Source organism: Aedes aegypti, chromosome 3, assembly GCF_002204515.2.
Source record: "Aedes aegypti strain LVP_AGWG chromosome 3, AaegL5.0 Primary Assembly, whole genome shotgun sequence".
Taxonomy (NCBI): domain Eukaryota; kingdom Metazoa; phylum Arthropoda; class Insecta; order Diptera; family Culicidae; genus Aedes; species Aedes aegypti.
The window spans coordinates 149,724,671-149,751,034 of NC_035109.1; the positions used below are offsets into that span (position 1 = coordinate 149,724,671).

Consider the following 26,364-nt stretch of genomic DNA (forward strand, 5'->3'; position numbering starts at 1 on the left):
TTTTTTAATTTCTTGAAAAATAAAATCTTTTAGAGAATTTTCTAAAAAGCTCTTAATCCGGTAATTGTTCGCCTGGATTCGTTAGGATTCTTGCAAAGATATTATCAAGAATTGCTAGAACCTTAATGGAAATTTATCAAGCATCCTACCAAGAACCTTGCCAGAAATCTTCAAGTAAATTTCTAGAAATTTTCCAAGGATCGGATTATATTTCATAAGTTTTCCTATAAATCTGCTCAATATCTTCAGCCAGAAATACACAAAAAAATCCTGCAAGGGTGTCCATTCAAAAATAGTCTTCCAATTCCCGGATGCCCAAAAAGTTATAAAAACGAATGACAAACTGATCCAGCGACTTGATATTTTCTTTTAAATGGGCACATTTGCACTTTTTTTATGATTTTTTATGGTTTGAAGTTCGAAAGAGTTTTGAACAAAAAGATTTAAAATACGTGTTGCAATATCTAACAGACCATTCACTTCCTAGAACTCGAAAGAACTTCGGAGAGATTTTGGAATTATGTTAACAAATTTCAGTTTGTGTATCTAAACTTAAACTATATTTCGACTCAAGTCGAGTCTAGTAGGGGTACCGGGGGCAGTATGGACACCCGAGGCAGAATGGACATCTCCTGTATCTTTGCATAAGCGAATACTTTTACACTTTAAATGCAAACAATATTTCAGTTGCCTGTCGGAGGAGTAAATTATCCACTAAAATTTAAGAAAAAATGTTCAAAACATTGATTTTGAATAGAAAAAATGAGCATGTTTTTATTTGGTTCGAAAATTATAACATTCACACCTCACCAAATAAGGTTTCAGAGTCAAATGACTGCAAGTTGACCGATAATGTAGCTCTTGATTGAATCTTCAATTATTTATGCTATATTCAAAAATATAGTAGATTTTTTTCTGGTACTTTAAGACATTGAAATACTTATATAAAAATTTCTTATACCGTTGGGGCAATATGGACACCGGGTGACAAAGTAGAGCTGACACTTCAAAGAGAAAAAAATATAACTTCAAATACAAATTTATCCAAAAATATTTAGCATTCAATGCAATGATTATGAAGCGGAATCACAAATCAGTTGAAAATCGTCAATTCTCGCATACTCTGAGATAACGCCCTAAAAGCCATTGGTGGCCACGTGTGTAGCTCGTTGATTCTGAGCAAATGAAAGAATAAGCATCCAAACCAACATCACGGGCAGGTAGATAATGATCCTTTCTTCCCTATAGCGTTGTTAAATAACATGAAAATCCATTCAAATGCTCAGAAACAATGAGTTACACACATGGTTACCAATGGCTTTTAGGGCGAGATCAGAAGTTAGGCGAGAATTCTTGATTAAAACTAACATGGAGGCAATATTGAAAGCATCTCTACGAAAAATGTCATAAATTGGTTTTAATCATGTTTCCAGTGGCACAGTGACCTGTCACTATGGTTTCCTGAATATGAACTTCATTTTTAGAGGTTTTGAGAACGATCGCGGGACAATTTTCCCATAAACATTAGGGTGTCCATACTGCCCCATGGGGGTGTCCACTTTGCCCCGCTAGCTTGATGGCGACTACCAAATATAAGCTTTTTAAAACATATTTTTGAAAACAAAATATTTTTTTCCCAATCATGCAACCATGTTTAACAAATGCTTAAGAACTGCAAAAAAGCAAACTGCACATAAAAAACAGTATAATATTCATGTCCTCACAGTCAAAATAGGCAAATTCTTGAGGGTTTCCATACTGCCCCGTGTTCCCCTACACGACACTGAAGACGGCCTTACAGTTGAGGTCGAAATACGCGTAGGGGAAAGTGGGGCAGTTTGGCTACCTTAAGGAAAAGTCGATAAAAGTGCTGAAAATATTATGAATTTTTCGAATGTTTGCATGATTTCCAACAATTTTTAGATGAACACACTAGATCCGCATGATTTCCTTTGTCTAATAAAGTTCACGGATGAATGAGTGATTTTTCAAAATTTGTCATTTTTCGAGTCGATTTTTTACTGATGGGGTGATATGAGCACCCAATTTTTGATTGCAAAATAATCTCATATAATCTAAAAATTCATTTATTTTGTTACTACCCTTGAAAATTATTAGTATTTATAAACACTTCGTGCAAGAATATATAATTTTTAAGGAACATTCTAACAGTCAAACATCATTATTCTGAAATGATGAAATTCAAAAGAAAGAGCCATTCGGGGCAATATGGGCAGTTTTTTCAAACATTATTTATTTATTTTTATTTGAGTTTCGAATACTGACTTATAACATGCCTATTGTTTTATTTCCTAATCAGCTTTGGGGTTGCATGTTATTTCAGATGAAATTTACAGAATTTATGCAGTTTTCAAGGGGTGCTCATTCCACCCCATTGGCCAAACCGCCCCGAATACCCCTATCTGACAAAGGATACAAACTCTAGTGGAATTAAATGGTATAGTACCTGTGGTAGATCTGGATGTGTATAAGCAGGCCATGCTTCTGGTGCAGATTATTACCACTAAAGCTGTCAACGAAGAAGCTTCACATTGGCGACGAGTGAACCCAGTTTCGTTTGCGATGGCCATCAGATTTAGGATTATATCTTGGATTATACAGCGGGGAAGAGAGTAAGTGAAGAAAACAGCAGCAGTTTGGACCATTACGATGTATATTGCAAACGAGAATTCCTTCATTTGACGACACCAAATTCTTCTACTATGATGTTCGCTTCAAAGTAAAAAGGCGCTATGTGTAAGTAGGTTCTTAAAAAAAAAAAACTTCACCTTAGAAGGGAAGTTGCCTTAGCGGCGGATTCGATCCGTCGGGTCAGGCTGTCGAAAAATAAGTTCACCTTAAAAGGGAACTTATAGCAATAAATGGCTCGCCTTAGAAGGGAGCAGCCGTAGCGACAGTTACGAACTGTCGGGTCCGGCAGAAAAGGAAACAGAGTGCTCGCCTTAGAAGGGGGCAACCGGTGCGGATACGATCCGTTGAGTCCGGTCAATACTGAAATGCTCGCCTTAGAAGGGAGCTGCCGCAGCGACAGTTTCGAACTGTCGGGTCCGGCGGAAATGCTTGCCTTAGAAGGAAGCAGCAGTCATAGCAATGAACACAATCTGTTGGGCTCAGAGGAATCTGGAATGCTCGCCTTTGAAGGGAACAGCCGAAGCAACAGTTCCGAACTGTTGGGTTTGGTGGAAAGTCTAATGCTCGCCTACAAGGGTGACGGGTACGATCCGTAGTATTCGGCAAAAATGTGAACGCTCGCCTCACGTGGAGACGTTTTAAAAACAAATATAATCAGAACGGTTAGGTCTTGGGAAAATCATCCGAAGCAGCGGATGCAATCGGTTTGGCTCAAAAACAAAAGCATGACAATATAAGTAAATGAGTTGATTCAAAAGTTGAGTAACTTTTTGAAATACTTTGCGATACGTGATGCAAAAGATCTTGAACACAGTTCACCGATGTTGTAAATACCGTCCGACGGTAGGTGAAACATTGTTGCTTCAATTATCTGCTGTATAAATTGCTTCGATCAATACGGAAAAAGCACAACTTGTGTTAAACAAAAGGAGATGTGGTAGATCTGGATGTGTATAAGCAGGCCATGCTTCTGGTGCAGATTATTACCACTAAAGCTGTCAACGAAGAAGCTTCACAGTACCAAATTCGGGTCTACCCTGTTCGGAGTGATGCCGTATAGCATAAAATCACTTTGAAAGGAAGCTTCCACGTGGATGTCACAACTTAATACCCGAGTATCGTTTTTACAAAGGAAAAATCTTCGACCAGACGTAGCGTGGAGATGACGCACCACCGATTACCCACTAAAACACAACGAGGTACGCCTACCGTTCATGTTTGATGAGTGTGTTAGTGTGGCTCACAACGCTGCTTAACATCCCGAGTCAAAAATTGTCACCTCACTATACGAGACCGACAATCCCCATCTTACGCCACTCGTAGAATAAGCTCAATTGTATGTATGATCATAGCAGAATACAGTGTTCTGGTACATATTTGTACGCGAAAAGATTTTGCACAAAAGCGTTGAGCATCCGTCTAGGTAGCACCGTAACATAACAAAGTCGCTTAAAATTTCTCGTTCTCCAGTAACCATTGTTTGGAAACGTTTCCAGGATAAACTGTAGGTTGACCGAAAACCTGGATTCCGCGGGAAGTAGAAAGTTAACTCCGAATTGTAGCGGAATGCAGTAAATTTGTTCTATCATAAATATTGCTAAAAAGACGGGATTGGTGGTCTAATGGCTACCGCTTCTGCTCCATAAGCAGAAGGTCATGGGTTCAATCCCAGGCCCTTCCCTTTCCTTGTACTTTGTAGTTGTATATCTCTCACTTGCTTCTATCTTCCATTCTTAATCTATCACACTCAAACTATTCGTGTTTAGCAAACGCTAGAACCAGAGACGGACGAGAAACCGTTTCCCTAACGCTTCCATTCTTCCACGCGCATGCCTTTCCTTACGCCTGATACATAGTCAGACTGCTAACCACAAAAGCAAACATCTCTGCCATGCCTTTCCCCCAATCCACACACTTCCGCAAGAACTGGCGTAGATGCAATCGGACTCCACTGGGCCAGTATAAGTGCAACATAATTTCTTCCCCCTTCCCCACATTGGTCTGCATTCTGACGTGGCTGGTGCCATTGTTGCCTAAAAATAGAAGATCACCAGCATTTATACACTGAGGGTGTCTGTTAGTCCCAAGCAGTCATTCGGTTGGTTCCTTGTGCAAGTGCAGCTGATCTGGCGATACTGGAGTAGCATTCACGGGCGGCCAATCAAGCTCAAGCTCAAGCTCTATAATAAATATGGCTAAGAAGTGACAATGTCGTTTTCTTACGCCAAAAAGTTATGAAAGCATAAAAAAGCTACATATAAGTCGCTCTAGACAATAAAGCCTTGAACAGAAACGGAAGCAGGAAGCAACTTCAAAAACGCAACCAGTTGTAGTTGTAATGTAAATAGCATGATCTTCATAACCACTGGTACAATTATTCAGTAGGAGTACATCAAAAAGTGTCTGCAGAAATGGCTCTTGAGTCCACGCGTTCTGTATTATTATGACCTGATTTAGCGTCATGCTATTGCGGAAAAATGGTGCAGAGGTGATATTCAGAAAACTGCATTAAATTTGATCAAAAGATTGTAATCCTCCAAACACCCCAGAACTACGGCCATTTACAAAATTGTGAGGCATCATGTAGCAAAATAACGTTAAAAAAAGAAGAATCAAATAATGTGAAAGATTTTGTAAAAAAAGGAGAAAATATTCCAAAACTTAGCAAAACTTTATGCATGGAATCATACAAAAAGTTGAAGCATTTGAATGTAACAAGGCAGAAAATTGAATATTGTTTGCTGAATGTTTCGTCAACTCCAATGTTGTTTGTAATAAAAACAATTAGATATCGAATTCTTTTCTGTCAGTTTTTCTTTGGCTAGATTTTGCAATGCGCATAGCTTAGGCTCTATTGGATTTCCCGGATTGGTAGCGTTTAAATGTCTTGAAAGTAAGAACTTATTGCTAGAAGAAAAGAGACCAATAATAGTAATTAAGGCCTTTTGGTGCGTCATCACAAAATGGCTTCTTCCAAAATCATTAACATATTGTTATGATAGTATTGGTATTTGCAACATCGATGAAATATAACTGCTTATCACCTGATTTAATGAATAATTTATGCAAAGAAAAATGCTTCAGGTTGTATTTCAATATTTAATCAACACTTTCAGATACAGCATTATCAATTTAGCGACAATATACATGAGATTTATATTCTCAAAAAAAATCTCCGATTTCATGCCGCATTTCATTGCCTCACACAACTACACTTGTAAATAGAAGGTGCTTACCTTTTTGATTGTAATTCAGCGGCAAGCATTTGTGTTTTGGATCCCATATTGCGTTCATTACACTTCCACTAAACAAATCTTTTATTCACTTTCCTTAAAGGAACACATTTCCACCGGGATTTCAATATTTATAAAGTTTTATCAACCGCACCACTCAAAACTATTATGGCGATGGTTTTCACTTGTTGCGAATCGACGCCGCCACCGCACACTGAGGCATGCCTGTGTTTATAGTCTAAAATATCCAACTTTATTTTCTGTTGTATTAATTTTCAGTGCGGAAAGGCTTGGCAAAGCATAGAAACTTGAAACTCATACGTTGTTTGTTTTTCGATTCTCTCAAATTACAGAAACCATCTCTACGAAGCATAAAATCATACCAACACACTACGAAAAAATCATGTGATTTACGTCTTTTAGGATGCACATAAAAGAAGCGAGCCGAATGACGTAAATTTATGTCGAATTTAAAATTCGCTAGGGTCTGATTCGGGAAATGTCGATCACAGTTCCATTGTTTTCGTGTCCTTTATCATGTAAAATTAATTTTTTTTTTTTCAATACATCTTCAAGGACACATTTTTGTGTCGTTCCACCACTTACATCATGTGTCATTCAGTCATAACAGAATTATGTCCACAGTAATATTCATTATTTTTAAGAGTGAAGTGTTTATCAATTTGGACCACCCAAAATAATCGAAAAGCTCCACAGTGCGATGCGTCGGGATGCGTCGGGACGCGTCTATCGTGTGTGCACAATCATCGCGATCCAATGAGAATATATACTAAGGTGTGGAAGAAGAAGCAATGGCTGTGTATTAGTAAAGAGAAAAAAACGTAAACAAAAATAACTACGTCACTAATTTACACGGCTTCTTATGGGAGCTCGCTTGTTTGTAGTGGTGAATCATTTTGCACCGTACATGGATGTCACGCACACTAAGTGTCATTTCCTCACCTTGGTATATATTCTCATTGATCGCGATCGTTGAGCGCAGTGATGTCAGAGTTGCTATCTGTAAAATCATAGCATTTAATGTGGATTGATCACAAAAATCATTAATTTTTTTTTAAATCAGTGATCTTATGATGGAAAACTATTTGCAAAATGATAAGATTTTATAATATGCAGCAAATGTTCAGAAAACAAGCATATAACAATTGCTAGAAAAATCTATCACCAATCACCTGGCAACACCGTCATCGCATGCAAACATAAACCGTACCGATGCATAACAAAAATATGCGATAAATCCAATAATAAACAGAGAAATTCCGTTGCCCTTCATTAAATTGTAATTATTATTATTAATATTTATTTAGGACACTTTACCATACGTGTGGCATTCGTGTCGAAATAGTCGTATTCATTCTTCAATTACATAACATCGTTTAAAACTAGATTTGATTATAGATATTACAATCTTTGAGAAATTGCAAAATGTTTGCTTCTTTTTTTGCATCGTGCGCTAGTATTTCAGAAAGTGATCCGGTGATTTCGCATCTGACCCGTTGTTGAGAATATCCTCTGCAGTCGATCAGGATGTGTGAGATTGTTATTTGGGTTCCACAAAATCGACATATAGGCGGTAAGGTTTTGTCGATGAGATGTGAATGGGTGAGACGAGTGTGCCCTATGCGAAGCCTTGTCAGAGTCCGTTGTTCGGAAGTATTGTTACGGTCTGGATATTTAACTGGAGAACACTTGATCAGTCGAAGTTGAGACTGGACTTGACGCCATTCAGATTCCCATGTGGACCAAACACCTCGCTTTAGAGCCATTTTTACGTCTTGAGAGGGTAGGGGAGTGTTCAGCTTGTGCTTGTTTCGCGCTGATTTAGCTAGGCTGTCTGCTCGTTCGTTCCCTGTAATACCACAGTGACCTGGGATCCAACAGAAGGTGATGTTCCTGTCCTTAGATAGTCTTTCTACTGATTGAATCCATGGGTGTTTGGATCGCCCACCTCGTAGAGCATCTATGCAGCTGGCGGAGTCAGTGAAGATGATGGTGCTGTGATTTCCATTTACTTTGGACACAGCAGTAAGCAGAGCATGGGCCTCTGCTGAGAATATGCTGCATTCGTCTGGTAGGGAATAGTTTTCTTCTTCTTCATCCATGACAACCCCAACCCCAGTAAAGGAGCCATCTTTCGAGCCGTCAGTAAAGGATTTCACGTAGTGCCGGTAACGATTTGTTGTGAAGTCCTGGAACATTGGTATCACGATCCTACTATTCGTGCCAGCTTTAACGCTATTTCTAAAAAAGTTATCAATGCGTGGAGGCAGGGTGTACCATTCTCGGTCGGTGTTTCTGAGAGTAATGCAAATGTTCGGTAAGGAGTAGCCTGTTGTTTGCTGGAAGATGTCCTTTGCCCTTGATACCACTGGGTATTTGGAAGATAACAGATCTTTCTCCAGAAGTCGTACAGCTAATTTCGCTAGTCGTAGAGTTAGAGCAAGGCGGAAAGGTAGGCAGCCGGCTTCAGCCATAATAGATGTAGTGGGGCTAGATACAAATGCTCCAGAAGATAGGCGCACAACTTCGTTGTATGTTGGCCCTAGCATCTGCTCCATATCCTCGGTGTTAGTACTTGTTAGCCCTAGGCCGTAAAATAATTTTGAAAAGATCAGTGCTGAACCTGCGCTCAGTAGGGTTGATCTGTTACTTCTCTTCAACCGAGACCCTAGAATTCGGAGGATATTGATTCTACTGCTACAGCTTTTCTTGATAGTTGCTAGGTGCTGTTTGAAATTAAGTTTCGAGTCAACCATAATTCCCAGGATTTTAATTTTCCGCACTTGTGGGATGGGAATGCTGTTGATATTGATCGCTCGACCTCGTTTACGGTGGCGTTGACGACAACAGTGCATAAGCTTGGATTTAGCTGGAGCAATGGAGAAACCTACGCTGGCTGCCCATTCCGTTACGATTCCAACGGTTCTCCTCATGCTCTGGCGAACTAATCGACGGTTGTTTCCCTTCACTACGAGAAGAACATCATCAGCGTATAAAAGAATTTCAGCACTCGACGGAATTTTTTTGAAAATAGGCTGCATGGCTACCAAGAACAGCGTAACTGACAAAATAGATCCTTGTGGCACGCCATTGTCCGCTTTTCTGAGGCTTGATGTAGATCCATTGGCGAACACCTGGAAACGTCTGTTTGCAAGGAAGCTGGATAGCATGTTCATCATTCGACCAGAGATTTTCCATTCTTTCAGTGTGTGGAGGATGCCAGGTTTCCAGGTGGTGTCGTAGGCCTTGGATATGTCCAGAGTCACAATCTCAACATGCTCGTCGTTTTCAAAGCTGAGCAAAGATTCGAGTGCAGCCAAGTGGGAATCCACACCTTTTCCCGACCGGAAGGCGTGTTGACGTGGGTCCAGTCTTTGGTTTGTTTCGAGCTCAGTGATAAGCCGACGGTTGACCATTCTCTCGAAAACTTTACCCATGCAGCTCAGAAGAGCTATTGGTCTATAGCCATCCGCTCTGCTACGGTCCGAATCAGGTTTGGGAATTGGCATTATTGTTCCTAGCTTCCACTGATCGGGGAATGTACCGTTGTCCCAGATACGATTAAAAAGCTCTAGCATTGCAACTTTCGATGATATTGGTAGCCGTTGCAGCATTGGGTATCCAATGTTGTCTGCGCCTATTGATGAACCTGCTTTGCGCTCTAAGGCCCATAAGAGTTCCTCCAAAGTAAAGTCTTGGTTGTATTTTTTATAGAGATGCGGTCGCTGAGTTTGCCTGAACGCATTCCAGTCAGATTTATGTTGCCGTCTAAACTTATCAGGGTAAGTAGCATTGGAGGATTTACTTTCATATTCATCGGCTAAAGCTTCCGATACGTCCCTACCATTGTTAGTGAGGCCAGTTGGTAGATTAAGTGTGATTGTGGTGGTGGATTTTTTGCCTTGGAGTCTGTTAATCTTACTCCACACTTCGCTGGCTGGACTATTAGGATTAATGCTTTCGACGAAATCTTCCCAGCATTTTTGCTTTGCTTCTTTGACGATTTTTCGAGCTTTAGACCGGGCAATTTGAAATTGTCGAAGTGCATCGAGCTTTTGGGGATCTTCGTCACTTAACCGCCGGAGAGCACGTAACCGCTTCCGTCTTTGCTTCACTGCTGATTTGACGTCTTCGTTCCACCATGCGACAGATTTCGTTCCCCTTCTTCCGGAAGTTTTTGGAATGGATGCTGCCGCCGCCGAAATGATATAGTCTGAAAATTCCTCCACTGTCAGCAAGTGTCCTGGGCGTAGAGTGTTGCTTGTGAGTTCTTCGAAGCATTTCCAATCGGCTTTGGTATAAATCCATTTTGCCCGGGTTAGTGGTTCGTTTGAGACGTCGAGCGTGTTGATTAGGATCGGTAGATGATCGCTGTCCGAGGAATCCGTCAGAATTTTCCAGTTGAACTTTCCTGCCATAGATGTGGAACACATAGAGATGTCGAGCGCTTGCGAGTTACCAGTTACTGGATCTATTCGAGTGTGGGAACCGTTGTTTAATACAATCATGTCATTTTCGACCACGAGCTCGAGGATTTTTTCACCTCTTCGATTTGCTTCTGTAGCTCCTGTACCGGTACGACTTCCCCAAGCGGCGTGATGTGCGTTCACGTCACCCAATAGTAGGAAGGGTTTGGGAAGTTCTTCTAACAGATTTTTCAGTAGGAGTACTGCTTCCTTGTCCTTCGGTGGCAAGTAAATCGAGACGACGGTAATTTTCAGGGGCGCCAAAAGTTCGATGGCGACAGCTTGAATATTGGTTTTAAGCAAGATCCGTTGGAAAGGTGTTCCGGTCTTAATTGCCATGCCAGCACCTTGTCTCCCATGCGTTGAGCATTTGCTGAACAAAAACTCGTATCCGTTTCCAAGGAATTTGTTCGGAAGTTTGTGCCCATCTACGTTTGTTTCTTGCAGACAAATCACAACCGGTTGGTGTTTCGTGACTAAAATCTGCAATTCGCTACGGTGCGACCGAAGACCGCATATGTTCCACTGCATAGCGAATGAAGACGGAGGGAATCGTTCAGCGACGTCCGAAGCCGATGAAGGGGTGGAGGGTCTAGAGTTGGAATGCGGTGGCCTGGGATACTGTTGGTATCTGTTGCTATCAGGGCCGAATGTGGTGTTGCTCGACTCGACTGGATTCCAGGAGGAAGCCGAGAATGCAAGGCGCTCGTGACAGGCCTCATTCAAGTCCCCCCAGACATCCACTCCCAAGTTTGGGAGGGGGGAGGTTACTACACGCTCTCCCTCCCCTCGTCGAGGACGCCCGCGAACTAGGCTGGAGGTACTTGGTTTGCTGTTGTTGTTTGTGTTGATGTTGTTACTTTCTGGCGTGGTAGTTGATTTAAGTCCTATAAGGATGGGAGAGTTCGAGGGAGTATACTGGTTCACAGTTAGGGAAAGTGAAGCAGGAATACTTGCCTTAGAGAGAAAATTGACCACGTCGACTGCCGCCAGAGGCTCATCGGAAATATCCGGAACATCCCTGGTCAGGGTCGACGTGGTGAGCCTCGCACTTGGCGAATCAGGGTTTGTAGAACTTGACGATGGCACAGGTTTCAGGTTGTTGTAGTGGTCGTAGGCAACAGAATCAGATACGACAGCGCATGGTAGCGCTAGAAGTTTCCAATTGATGGACATTGGAGCTTGGAGGTCCGCGGATAGAGGGTTGGATACCTGAATCGTCTCATTTTTCTGCTTCTCTTTCGGAGGTGTAGGGGTTGCTGAGGACACTCTACTTTCCTCAGCAACAAAGAGCTTGTCATCTTGGTTGGTATAGTCTAGCGTGGTGCAGAATTGTTGTCCATGATCGGGTCCAGGGGTATATTTGCAGGGGTCTAATCTTGCGTCGGTGAATAGTCGTCGTTCTACCGTTATCGTGTCCGTTTTCGATGCCAGGTCAATATTGAGATTCGGTGAGGAGTTTTGAGGGGTTTTACGAGCCATTATCCACTGTGGTTGCACTGCTAGACGTACCTGGGAGATTCTGTACACGCTTTCCACGATTGGCACTGGAACTTGTTGGAGAGATTTCAAATATACGTTTGCCACTTCGGCTCCGAGTGCGGGCGCCCACATCGGTCCCGATGTCACGGTTGTCTTTCCTTTTAGCTGGTGGTGAGACAAATGTCTTATCTTTTCTCGATTGATGTGTTGTCTTGTGGGGGATGTTGGGGACTGGGTTTGATGAAGTGGTCTGGTTGTCCATGAATGGGCTGGGTTGAGAACTTGGCCGCAGTGATTCTCGAGGAGTTGGTGTGAGGGCAGCAAGCTTTTTAGTCGAGTCGGCTACTTGTTTTTGGAGTGTCGCTATTAATTTGTCCTTTACTGCTAGTTCTTGTTTGAGCTGGTTTTGAATCGTGCGAGCAATAGTTTCTCTCCTATTTTCTTCGTTGAAGAGGCGCCTAGCTTCACCAAACGAGATGTTTTGATCCACTTTTATGTGGATGATTTTGTCTTCTTCTTTGAATTTAGCGCAGTCCCGTGAACTAATGGGGTGCTCTTTTTCGCAATGGTAACAGTGTGGGGTGTTGTTGCATTGTTCTCCTTCTGCTAAATGGAGCGGTTGTGAGCAACGTAGGCAAATGCCGGGCTTTTGACAGGCTTTTCGGGGGTGGCCGTATGATCCACAGTTGTAGCACAGTAGCGGAGATGGGTAGTATGTCCGCACTGGAATACGCAACAACCCAAAGAAGACATGATCTGGAAGCGTTGTACCGTGAAAAGCTAGGATCAGCAGCGGGGTGTTCTGGAGCTTGCCATTTACTCGCTTTTTGATGCGACGGACTGCTTGTACTTCTTGGGAGATCAGATGCTTGTGGATCACTTGTTCGTCCGTATTGATTGAGTCCGGCTCATATACGATGCCCTGCACCGTGTTTAGGGTTGGGTGTGGGAATATTTCTATCTCCGTACCATCGGAGAGCTCAGTCAACTGCGTTAGCTTATTAACGATACTTCTGGAGGTAGTGCGAAGTAGGTATCGTGAACCACGACCTTCGCGGGTAGCTTTTACGCTTCTGGCTTCTTTAATACCGATTGCCGATTCTACAGATAGGCCGATGACAAACGGTTCAGGAAGTTGAGGATCGTCCGTTACACCGTCGGGCACTTTGCATCGCAGAACTAAAACCATGGGTTGGCCCAAATCATCCTTATTAAGCATCCATCCCGGCACTCTTCCACCGCGCTGAGACCCAGCTGGGTCACCGGGGGCCCCCGCCAATACGGCGGGGGGTTCGCCGGCCATTAGGCCGAGCGTCAGAAGCACTAATTCGGATAGATTTCTATTTTCGATTAATCGCGACGAATAACTAAGTGTCGATTTTGATCAGTTTTTGACACCAACTTCTATTCGGGATTCACCGATCAGTATAGTCTATTGTTACAGCGTTTGTGTGGATAGGAATAACAACTGCACCACCGTGAGACACTTTTTAATGATTTGCACTGTGAGTCCTTAGAGATTTCACCAGGACTTCACGATGACCGTGGCAGCACCGGCGAGACCAATCGCGTAATGATGGTTTTGAAAATTAATTGCGCGAATTCCGGAGAAAACCGTGCAAAAAACATACGAGCTACTGGCACGTGTTGATGTACGACGTAACCCGAACACTCGAAACTGATTAAATTGTAATGTTTTCTTTTGATATGTACGATTGAACAGTTGATTTTGATTTCTAATACTCGTCAATCTACTAAGTTTCCAGTGTGTTTACATAAAAATATGCTTAACACAAATGTTATATTTTTTGTTTGTTTGTTTTGAAAATATACATGGAAAGGCGACACTACTACTGTTACATCAATGATGATTCTAATGATTCTTTGAGTTACACGCCGCTTCACCTTAAAAAGAGATCCAAAAGGGACTAAATAGAAATCACGATAACCAAGAAACCCTAACCAGAGTTGATTTTTAATCCACAGAGAATTTTACCAGACATTTTGTATTTGATTTTATGGGCTACAATCCGCTACGTTGAATCTACGCCGAATGGATAATTCTTCTCCACTGGGCTCGGTCCTTAGCCAATCGCTTCCAGTCGCCCTGAACGTTAAGTGCCCTTAAGTCCTCTTCAACTGCAAAAAGCCAACGTGTGCGCGGCCTACCACGAAGCCGACGGCCTCGTCCGGGTTCTCTACTGAATATTATTTTTGCTTGTCGTTCTTCCGGCATTCGTACCACGTGACCAGCCCAACGCAGCCTGCCGTGTTTTATGAGCTTGATAATATCCACTTCTTTATATACTTGGTACAACTCATGATTCATGCGACGCCGCCAGATGCCATTTTCTTGTTTACCGCCGAGTATTGTTCGCAGCACTTTACGCTCAAAAACTCCAAACGCTTTCCAGTCGACCTTTTTTAACGTCCAGGATTCATGGCCGTATAGAGCAACCGGAAGGATAAGAGTCTTATATAGCGCGAATTTTGTTTTCGTCTGCAGGCTACGGGACTTAAGCTGGTTACGGAGCCCGTAAAAAGCCCTATTCGCAGCTGTAAGACGCCTTTTCACCTCGCGGGTAACATCATTATCGCAAGTCACTAAAGTACCAAGATACACAAATTCTTCGGATTTCTGTATATATATTATCATTTTTTATTCCGGGAATTGACCCTGGTATTCACTAAAAGTGTTTCCTTCAGGTATAACTACAAAGATTCCTTCAGGAGTTCATTTAGTGATTTTTACGGAATCCTTCCAAAAGTTTCGTTTTAGGAATTCAGGACATCTTCTAAGGCTAACTACAGAAATTGCTTCAGAGGTTTTATCAGGAATTCCACCAGATATTCATGCAGGATTTTTTCAGGCAATAATGATGTTTATTTTTAGGATGGTATTCCAAAAAGAAACCCTTAAGTAACATCTGATGAAACTTGATAGAATTGTAAAGTAACCTTTGATGAGTAACTTGATAGAGTCTCGATGAAATCTTGGTGGATTTTCTAAACAAAATGCTAATTGCTATACTGCACAAATTCCTTGACAATTATCGGACGAAATTCCTAAAGAAACTTGTGTGTGAAAGGTCGGAGATTTTTTTTGGAATTGACACAGTAGTACTAGGTACTACTTATCTGGTAAGAAATCTGAAATAATTGCTTGACAAATCCATTTAGACTTTTCTTGAGAAATTACTCGGAAAATAAAATATTTAGAAGATTTGCAGGAATAATCCCTGAATGTACGACAGTGATACCTGGTTTAATGTGGATGAATTCTTGTAGAAATTCATATGCAAATTCCAGGAAGGATAACAGGAAAATTGGCGTGGGAATTGTTGTAGATCTTCCAGGAAAAATCCCTGGACAAATCTCTCCAAAAACTCAAGAATGGACCTTTTGGATTTCCTTGGAATAACTCCTTCAGGAATCTTTGGAAGATTTCCTATAGACAGCCTCTTGGTAAACCTTTTTTTAATAATCATTGTGGAAATTACTGGCGGTAGAGGCGTCTAAGTGTTCAAGGATTACCTGCAGCAAATAAAAAAAAATCCTCTAAACATACATTGAAAACCCATTGGAAGATTTCCTGGAAGAATTGATGGAGGAATCTAAAGAGGAATGTCTGGAGAATACAATTAATCGATCGATAATGCAAGCTCGTTTACTATTCGGGAATAAGACTGTTTGAATATTTTTTTGAGAATTGGTTTCTTTTTTTTTTGAATCGTGAGCTACCATGCGTCCACATCGTTTTCATTTCGGTAAGCGCTGGGGTAAACGCATTGTGATTGTTGCCATTAAGTACCGTACTGGACCAATTAGACGGAATCCTGGGCAAGCTTGATAATACTCATCAACATCACGCCAAGCTGAGGGATTCCATTTACGCGGTACCAATTACCGTCATACATGGAGGAGCTATAAAATTTGTGTTCATTACATGGCTGGTATGTAGAGAAAGAGGCAGAATATGTTTTTAACCTTTCGGTCGTCGCGCGAATTTTTGTAACGCGAGTAGTCACGCGTTGTACTTTGTACAACACCCTTGATTTTGCGAATATCCGAGGAATCTGACCACTTAGAAAGATGGCGTCTTCGGCAAAGTTGTTCAGTAGCTCAAGGGCTATCATTATTTTAGCCAAGAAATTCGGGATTTTGCCACTAGGCGGCGCTAGTGAGCATGAAACTTTTGTTTCGCAGATCTCAGGATCCTGACCACTTAGAAAGATGGCGTCTTCGGCAAAGTTGCTCGATAATTTATGGACTATCATTGTTCGAGCTAGTTGATTCAAAATTTTGCCATCAGGCGGCGCTAGTGAGCATAAAACATTTGTTTCGCAAATATATCAGGAGCCTGGTCACTTAGAAAGATGGCGTCTTCAACAGAGTTGCTCGATAGCTCAAATTATTTCTTTGTTTAATCCTTAAAGTTCGAGATTTTGTAAAATAATGATAGTTCCTGAGCTTCTGAACAACTTTGCTGAAGGTGCTTGGCTTAAAAGGCAAGATCCTGAAGTATCCACAAAACAAAAATGTTATGCTCACTAGCACCCCCTGGTGGCAAAGTATCCTATTTGTTGGCTCAAATAATGATAGTCCTTGAGCTACTGAACTACTTTGCCGAAGACACTATTTTTCTAAGTGGTCAGGCTCTGGAGATATTTGCAAACAAAAGTTTCATGCACACTAGCGCCGCCTAGTGGCAAAATTTTGAATCAACTAGCTCGAACAATGACAGTCCTTAACTTACTTAACAATTTTGCCGAAGACGCCATCCTTCTAAATGATCAGGATCCTGAAATATCTGCAAAACAAAAGTAAAACTTCCATGCCCACTAGTGCCATCTAGCGGTCAAATTCCGAATTAAATGAGGTACCATCAGATAGCGCTTCACCTCCAGAACAACTTTACTAAAAACCCCAAGTTTCTATATTATCTGGATTTTGAGATATACCGATTCAAACCTGTGGTTTACTCGAACCGTATATAGTGCGTTCATTATTATGCGACTTTCATGTACATTTGTTGATTTTACAGCATTATAAAGGGTCACACTGTAAATAAAAACTGTCGAGTATTGTTCCTAAGAAGATTCTTGAGGAATACATTTTGGTTTGGTGTCGATATCTCGCATAACTTCTGATCTCGCCCTAAAAGCCATTGGTAACCATGTGTGTAGCTCGTTGTTTCTGAGCATTTGAAAGGATTTTCATGTTATTTAACAACGCTATGGGAAAGAAAGGATCATTAGCTACCTGCCCGTGATGTAGGTTTGGATGCTTATTCTTTCTTTTGCTCAGAAACAACGATCTATACATGTGGCTACCAATGGCTTTTAGGGCGTTATCTCAGAGTATGCGAGATATATATCTTTTTTTTTTTTTTTTTTTTTTTTTTTTGTCGGTAGCGATAGGGGTAGTACTGGCACTTTTAATCTGCCCTAAGCTCCTTCCCAGCATTTGCTTTTATAAGCCTCTATTGCGTTCATCACACAGACGTTCCTAAGCAATGTTGCTCAAATGGTCACTGTTTACCCTAGCAGCAATCAGCCCTTACCGTAGTTTTGCAGTCTAGTAGTTCAGACTACTATCAAACTATGATAAGGCCTGAAATGTTACTAGAGTGGTTAAAGTGAAGAACGAAATAGTTTTATTAAAAGGTCCCCATTCCCCATTTTATTTTATTATTGACTGTCACATAATTGCCTCACTTTTGTTTTTGACACTAGCACTTCTATATCCGATTATCATGTATGAACTTTCGTTATCACTTTCCACTGTCACAGCTAAAAGTTTCACCAATATTACATCACGCCACTTTCATACCAATTTATTTTGTTACCAATAATTGAAGGATGTTTTTTAATTACTATTTAATTGAACTACGAATTATCACAACGACCGTAACAAAAAAATACTTCGATCACTTCTATTGCACTCGCTGTTATTATGAACACTGTCATTGTAAAAGTGTAAAGAACTAGGCAATAGTGTTTTTGTTTAAAGAAATAAGTGCATACTGTTACTATTATGTCTGTGGTATTAACGTAACCCTCACAATCACTTCAAATGCAATTTCAACAGTTTATCATCACAATGCAATTCATCAAGTATCATTATCACCCTCACAATCATTAATTTTATAACGACGAATGTTACACAGAAACTCACCGAATATTCACTTTTAAGTCACAAAACAAAAAGTTGGATCATGCGTTAGCTTCGAAACCTATCCACCATTACCGATTAGTACAAAGGATGCTACAATTCATCTAACAAACTGCAACTACAAGTAGTGGTGCATAAGTAACTACTGAGCCCTGGCGGTCCCTCCATTCGAAGAGTTCCTGATAATATGCAGAAACATATTAACAGATCCTCAGCCTGCAAGCAGCCGTTTCATGATAAATCATGATCCGTTAGAGGTGTGCCAAAGTATTGGGAAGGTGATATTTTATACAAACGGATATTATTTTACGGTGCACCTTTACTTTGGCACCGTCAATCCCCATGATCCAGGCCAGGGATTATGCGAGATATATATATCTTTGTTCCAAAATGATAGCATATAAATCACAACTGTTGTACAAAGTACAACAGCGCGACAGCCCGAAGGTTAATGATTTGGCGATTGTGAGCGCAACAGGCGAATCTAGTGTTCAGTAAAAACGGTGATATTTCATACAAATCCGACGTACCAAATAATAGAATGAATAAGTGATAGTTTAGAAACGAGATTATTATTGAATTGTAAGTATAAAACTCTATACAAGAATGAAACGGCACAGGCATCTTCTTATAAACAATTCAAACTTGAAGGTACATGGCATTCATGATAGTGAAAAAAACAACAGTAATATATGAAAGGTTCAAGAAATCGATTTGCGCGCCTTTGTTACACAACTGTTTTCCGCTGTCCTAAATGACGAACTTCCTACGAATGCCATTAATTCTAATGCCAAGTTTGCCGAAGGTTTCATTCTATTAAAATATTGACCTACCTCTCGAATATCTGGCGAACTACTGCGCGGAATCTCCTCTCGCGGCGTTTTGCTAGAAACGGTTCGCCTTCGCTCTTTCCTGTTTAGGCTCTGATTGAGGGCTAGACGTATAACGATAAGAAATAGGTAAATGTCAGATTAAGTGCACAAAAACTCTTGTTTGTCACAACTCTTACCATTGATCACGTTTGTTTCAGACAGCTCCAACGAATCCAGTGGCGTAAGTGGCGTTGAAGGACATGCAGGAGACGTGTTGGACTGCAAAAATCAAAATCAACATTAGTCGAATAATTCTTAAAAATCTCAAAACTCAACGAACCTCATGATCCACCAGCGGAGTCGGTGGCGCCGGGGAAGTTGGATCCGGAGTGTTACCACCACTCGATTCCGCTCTGCTGTCGATTCGACGATTGGCTCGGGGCCTGCTCCAAGGGAACTTCATGTACGTTTGGAACTTCTTACGTTCCTCCTGCAGGGCTCGGTCGTGCTTCACCAGAATGGTCTCATCGGAGATGTCCTCCTCGTCAATCGCCGGAAGCACAATTAACTGCCCCTCCGAAGCCGATTTGTTAACACTGGAAATGGCGGATGCAGATGATGGTAGAACCGGTGCCGACACCGATTGAGATGGTTTACTGATGCTGGCAGCCGCAGGTACTTTCGGGGGTAGCTTATCGCTCGAATCCGCCGCCTTTGAGGGATGACTAGTATTAAGGATGCCCGAATCCGCCGTACTGTCCAGTGTTTTATCCGCGGCGGTGCCGTCCAAATCGGTTGATTCTTCGTTATCACCGACAACGCGCCACCTATGAAATAGAATGGTTGATTAGTTATTGTAACTCTAGCACGGTGTGTTGCGTAGAGCAATAAAAAAACTGTCTCAAATTTTGACACAAAGCCAATATTTTCCCCTTTTCATTTGCATAGCATAGCAAAGACTGATTGTAGGTACATGTCAATGGTTGCTACTCCGTGATTGATCGGAACTGGTAAGAATTGCACTTCGATCCAAGTGAATAAGGGATGGGACTTTTCACTTACTCTCGAAGGGCACATTTTAGCAGCTCCCATATTATTGATCAATAACGGCGCCGGACAAGGGAAGGAATGTTAGTGTGCAAAGAGTGTTGCTGCTAGAGACCGAGAATACCTCTGCATCTCCACAATCACTACGAGAAGGGTGTTGATTAGTGAGGGAAGAAAAAGATCTGGGGGTCACTTGTGGTCGGTGATGCGATCCATGGACAAGGACGAAAAATACGACTCTTACTTGTAACTAGTTTTGCATTTTTGTCTCGTGGTGGAAATACAGTCATCTCTCCCTTACTCGATATTTCGTATCTCGATATCGAGTTAGAGAACCATAGTAAAAGTTGGTTTTCATGGCTACCTCGATGGTCCCTTAGATCGCAGTTGCACTGATTTCGTGTTCTGTAACTCGATACCTCCCTTACTCGATGGTCCCTTCAATATCGAGTTATGGAGAGATGACTGTATATTGGTAGAAGTTTGAAAAAGTAGTCGACATTCATAAAGGTTATTTTTAATAATAACGACAAAAGTTATGGATACATTAAGGGGTCTATTTTGTAAATCGAGCGGATTCATGTGACTCGTTTGTAGTCATTGTCGATCAAAGTAAGCATGCATATTTCAGATGTCACCCGTCGACTCCCAAAGTAATCCAGTCACTTAGAGTGACAACTGTCGATAAACTCGAGTGACAGAGCCGAGTCGAGTGAAATTTTTGGTGACTCCAATCGAGTCGTTTCTGATCGACTCGACTTATAAAATAGGGCCCTAAAATTATGTGCAACAGGAACACACTTATTGTGACGAACCACCCATAGTTTGTTTGAAAACAACATGAACGCAACGTTGCCACGATAAAAATGGGTTATCATAAGCATAGAACGAACTCACCAGGTGACAGTCAATCCTCGACTGAACGTGAACGTGAGTTACCGTAAAATGGGGCGAATAGAAACACTTTCCGACATGTTTGAATGTGTACAACTTAAACCGTGTGGATAAAATCCAATTTTATTAGTCTTAAATATGGGTCGCGTCTTCCTTTACTAAGACCCCAATCGCTGTTAAAAAATAAAAATTATATCGTACAAATATTTATGAAAATGTTGTATGTTTCTATTCACCCCGCAATGGGGCGAATAGAAACATTGTTCAGTAAATATCAATACTTTTTTTATTTAAATGGGAAAATAAACACATTTTTAACTGCATCTTGAAGAAATATCAACATGTACCGTGAAGGCCCCATACTCTGCGCACTTAAGGCTTTTCAAATTTCAAACAGCTGTAATTAATTGAAAACAAAACACAATAGTCTGAAATTTTCGGAGCAAATACTTATTGATCTTATGTATAAGGAAAAAATATAAAAGTTTCACTAAGTAATGATTTTTATTGCATTTTTTTAATTTTTCTCAAGGGTGTCCGTGTTCCTAACTCTGCGCACTCATTTTTGCAATGCTCCTTATTCTGCGCATTTAGGTTCCTAACTCTGCGCACTCGATAAATTCTTTATAACAGTTAAAGTATTTTACTAAAAGCATTACTAGCAGTTAAACTCTGAATTAATCTTCATTTTCTTACTTTATACGACTTTACGTCCCTAGTGGAGCGTGGAATGTCTGTAACATAGAAGTTTACTAAATGAAGTGAATTTTATCTATAATTCAATCCATGATAATTAGTGTTAATGAATGCCATTAAGGGCAACTCTTAAAATAATCGAAATTACAATCACACGTACAAACTACGTCTTTTTTGCGTTCACTTTTGGCGTGTAAAGGAAAATTAGCTTGGACTGTTTATGTATTTTCATTAGAAAATATAAAACCCAAATTTGTTTGGTTCTGTTCGGGTCCGGATTCGGTATTAAATAATTGTCTCGGATTCGGGTCGGATCCGGGTTTGAAGTAAATAAATAAGAACCTGGTTCGGGTTTGTTATATGTAAAACCCAGAGTCTATATACAGAGAGTTGCGCGAAGACGCTTCTTTGAATGATTGTTCTCCTTTTTCTTCAAAAATAGCCCCTCCCCATTAAACATTTGACAGTTCAACAGCCGACTAAATTGGTTGCAAAATCGGTCGATTATTGCACCGTCGCTTATGGAAGATTAACACAAGGATCAATCGAATATCATCCGATTTAATAGGGTGGGCCGACGCAATCCTACTAAATAGGTGGATAAATCGGTATTTTAAGTAAAATCCAAGCAAGTTGACCTACTAAAACGCAGATTTCCTCGGTCACCCGATTTAATCTAGCGATTAGTCAGTTGTTCGCTGTGTTAAACTTCCATAAGCGTCGGTGCAACAACCAATTTAGTCGGCTGTTGAACTGTCAAATGTTTAATGGGGCTATTTGTTATGCTGGTCTGCTCGATAGGTAGACGGTTTGACAGTTCGATAGGTAGATTTGGTTTCACTCTTCGCGCAACTCTTCATTTATAGACTCTGGTAAAACCCGAACATTTCTACTAAATACGAATAATAGTTTAAGCGAAAGGGTATATCCATTCTTCATGTATTGTTCATCAATCAATCGAGAAGTATCGCCACTCTGTATAAGCGTGACGTAATTAATGAACGATTCCTATTGCAGATCAATAACAGTACTTTATTGGCGTTTCTATATAGCAAATACGATTAAACCTCGGTGTTCCATTACTCGATATTGACTCATGAAACTATACAAAATATCTAAATTATTTTATTGCATGGTTAGGGAGCATTCAAAAATTACGTCCATCGTTGAGGGGAGGAAGAGTCTATGACAATGTGACATTAGGTACTGTAAAAATCGCGACAGGGACTGAGGAGACGGAGTGTAGAAATCCTTAAAATGTGAAGGACGTCATTTTTTAATCTTCCCTTACTATGATGGTCCCCTCAAACAATTTTCCAAAGCATTTCTATTCCATATCACGATGGTGTCGACAAGTCGATGGTTCCCTTCAATATCGACCTCTGGAGGGTTGATTGTTTGTTGAAAATAACGTTTTATAACTGCTGCGCATAGTAAGGAACATAGTTGAAAAAAGGGTTCCTTACTATGCGCACTTAAGAAGAATAAGAAAATGAAGGAAAAAAAGTTGCACTTTACCAGTGATGATTGCTCGATAAATAAACTAGTGCCTACGTACTAAAAATCTGAAACATATTCTCTTTAATTTGCTTCAAATGACTTAAGTGATGAGGTACTCCCTTAGCATTTTTGCTAACGGGCAGTCAATTTGGACGTTTTTCAATATTTTTAAAGCTATTTCATTTTTTATTAGAGTAATAAACATAATTTGTCAAGAAAATTCTTCGCGTACTTTTTTATTACTATTGTAGCAATATATGAAACAAAAATTGTAAACAAAAATTTAAGTGTTTTACCAGATTTTGGTGAATTTTGGTAAAAGTGCGCAGAGTTAGGAGCTGCGCAGAGTTAGGGGCCCTCACGGTATTTACTTAGTGAAGAAAAAAAATAAAATTTTTGAAACCAAGTTCAATTTTAGATCATTTTTGAAATCAGCCAAAATGGCGGATGTTTCAAGCTATCAAAAATGATTAAGATTTCAATATTTTCTTCTCAAATTTTTAATGAGAAATGTAGCAAAATTTTTAATTTGAAAATAGTTTAGCGATACTCTGTTGTTATTGAACTAATGAAAAAAAAAATATTTCTGTAGGTTTCTAAAGTTTATCATTGCATAATAGTCGCATTTTTAACTAAAGGTCGCTTTGTTTCTATTCGCCCCACTTTTTCTATTCGCCCCGTTTTACGGTACACATTAAAATACAAAAGAAAGATAGGTTGCTTGATATAGTTCCGAGAGCACTACAAATTCCAACACTAGATTGATACAAAGAAGAGGGCAACTGGATCATTTCTGTGAATTTTCATATCTTGTGCCTAATTCACAAGATGCAATACTCTCTTTTTTTGCAAATTCAGCAATTCAGCTCACTTGATTAAATTTAATTATTGTAAATTTATATAATACTACAGACAACATTTCAAGAAAAAAAAGCACTGGAGAATGCGACACATTATTTTCATTTCACTAGGAAAAGAAGAAATAAAGTCTAAACTTTCTTCTGTACAAATTGTAGACATGTTGATTTTATTTGTTATAACATTAAATGCAAAAGATCTGTGCTAGAAGTAGGTATGTATCAAGATGCAACTTACTTTGGTGTTGTAATTTCCTTATACTGTAGGATTTCTACCCTATTTGCAGCAGCAACGCTGTACGGAATGACAATATTATCAATGTCATACGAGGTTCGGTTTTTCCTAGAAAGATACATTGATTAGAATGTGAATATAAAGTTTAGAGCATAATCCTACCTCTCATTTCGGTGATGATTCGGCGTAGGTGACGAATTTTTGCTCCTGCTGCTGCCGCTGCCGGCTCCATCCTGTTGCATTCCGGTGGGGTCCATGTAGTCATAGCCGCCACTGTTGTACCGACTGTGACCTCCGACGCCGGGCATCGTCGTTGAGGAGTGCGACGATTTCCGGTACTTGCTGCTGGAGCTTTTGTAGTACTTGTTCGAGCTGCCGCCTGGAGTGGCACCGTATCCACTAGAGATGCCGTACTGGCTACTGCCACTGGGCGGATAACCACCGGAAGAGGTCTTTCGACTGCCGCCGCCACCACCACCGCTGGCCAGCAAGAGATTTTGTCGAGATTTCGATTTTTTGAGTTCTGAAATGGAAGACAGTTACAGGTGGCTGGATTAGGATTCCGCTAGATGATTATTTGTTTCACGTAAAAAATGATCTAAAGTTTTAACATTTCAACTTGTTTACATTGATGTATCCTAGCAACTGATCACAGCGGCATGGAATATTCTAGATCTCTAGATCTAGAACATAGGGGCCTATTTTGTAAATCGAGCAGATTCATATGACTCGTCTATATTCATTATCGATCAAAGCAAGCATACATATTTCAGATGTCACCCGTCGACTCCAGTCACATAGAGTGATAACCTGGGAGGGAGAAACCAATACAAAATTTCTGTACGTCATAGTGAGCCGGGATTCCGCTGTCACGAACTGTCACTATGAGCCCAGATCTCAAACATTGGACTAACATAGAAAAAGCGCGTAACTAATTAAAACACATTTTCGCATTTCATCAAAAGTGACAAAAATAGAATGAAAATCAATTCATGCACACAATGCAAGTAATGTTCCGTGAGCACCTTTCAATCGGATTGAATATAAAGCATTGAAAAACGCATCGTTCTACTTTTTCCAATAAAAATGAATATTTAGTGCATAGAAAACTGTGGCCCTTTTTCCATGTTTGTCAGGAAAAATCAAAAGTACACAACAAAAGAAAACTAGCGATTTTCCCCAAGCCTGCCTTGATTGTTGTTGGCAAGCTGGAGTTATCTTGCAGTTCAAACAAACATTGTTCTATATTCCGTGTGTAGTATCGGTGTCTCCCTCCCAGGTGATAACTAGCATAGCATAGCATAGCATAGACTGACTGTACATGTCAATGGTTGCTACTCCGTGATTGATCGGAACTGGTAAGAATTGCACTACGATCCAAATGAATAAGGGATGGGAGTTTCTGCTTACTCTCGAAGTGCAATTTTAGCAGATCTAATATTATTGATCAATAACGGCGCCGGCCAAGTCCTTACAGTCAGTTGGGATGGGGAAGGAATGTTAGGGTGTAATGATTGTTGCTTCTAGAGACCGAGAATACCTCTGCATCTCCACAATCACCACGGGAAGGGTGTTTATTAGTGAGGGAGGATCTGGAAGTCACCTCTGGTCGGTGATGCGATCCATACACAAGAAGAAAATATACGACTTATATTTAAAGCTAGTTTTGTATTTTTGTCTCGAGAAGTTTTTGGTAGAAGCTTTTAAAAATACGTCAACATCTATAATGTCGAACAATTCAAAAGACGTTTTTATTAATGACGAAAACTGAAAATGACATGTATATATTTCAAATTATATGAAACAGGAATAATGCCGACACTTGTAGTGACGAACCATACATAGGTTGTTTGAAAATGACATATGAGTATTACTGTGCATTTTGTCTCGATATGGTAGAAGTTTTAAAAAATACGTCAACATTCACAATGTCGAACAATTCAAAAGACAATTTTTAATAATGTCAAAAAGAGAAAAATATATGTATATTGAAATTGTATAAGAAAAAAGCATAATGCCGACACTTATAGTGACGAACCATACAAAGTTTGATTTAATATTACATAAAAGTTACGCTTTCAAGAAAAAATGTTTATCAGAAGCATGAAACGAACTCACCAGTTGGTAATCCATTCTCGACTGAACACAAAACTGACACTGACAGCAAAACTTCTTGGCGTCCCGAAAACAAACCGTCTTGCTTGGGCCTTCCCAAATACCTCAAGACGCAAGACGCTCCAAATCAGGGAAAAAAAAATCTCCGGCGACGAAAACGCGCGAAATCGTGAGCAAAAT

The 26,364-nt window shown here is 40.4% G+C and overlaps 1 protein-coding gene across 1 annotated transcript in view; it reads right to left on the reverse strand.

Annotated features, from left to right (window-relative positions):
* Positions 1 to 26,364, reverse strand: part of LOC5567603 — a 92,885-nt gene that overhangs the window by 2,938 nt on the left and 63,583 nt on the right. The window contains exons 6-10 of the mRNA XM_001657531.2: positions 24,232 to 24,592; positions 24,073 to 24,177; positions 19,181 to 19,667; positions 19,038 to 19,119; positions 18,862 to 18,962 (exon numbers count right to left, since the gene is read on the reverse strand). Of these exons, the coding sequence (XP_001657581.2) occupies positions 18,862 to 18,962; positions 19,038 to 19,119; positions 19,181 to 19,667; positions 24,073 to 24,177; positions 24,232 to 24,592 (1,136 nt within the window). The remainder of the gene's footprint in view (positions 1 to 18,861; positions 18,963 to 19,037; positions 19,120 to 19,180; positions 19,668 to 24,072; positions 24,178 to 24,231; positions 24,593 to 26,364) is intronic.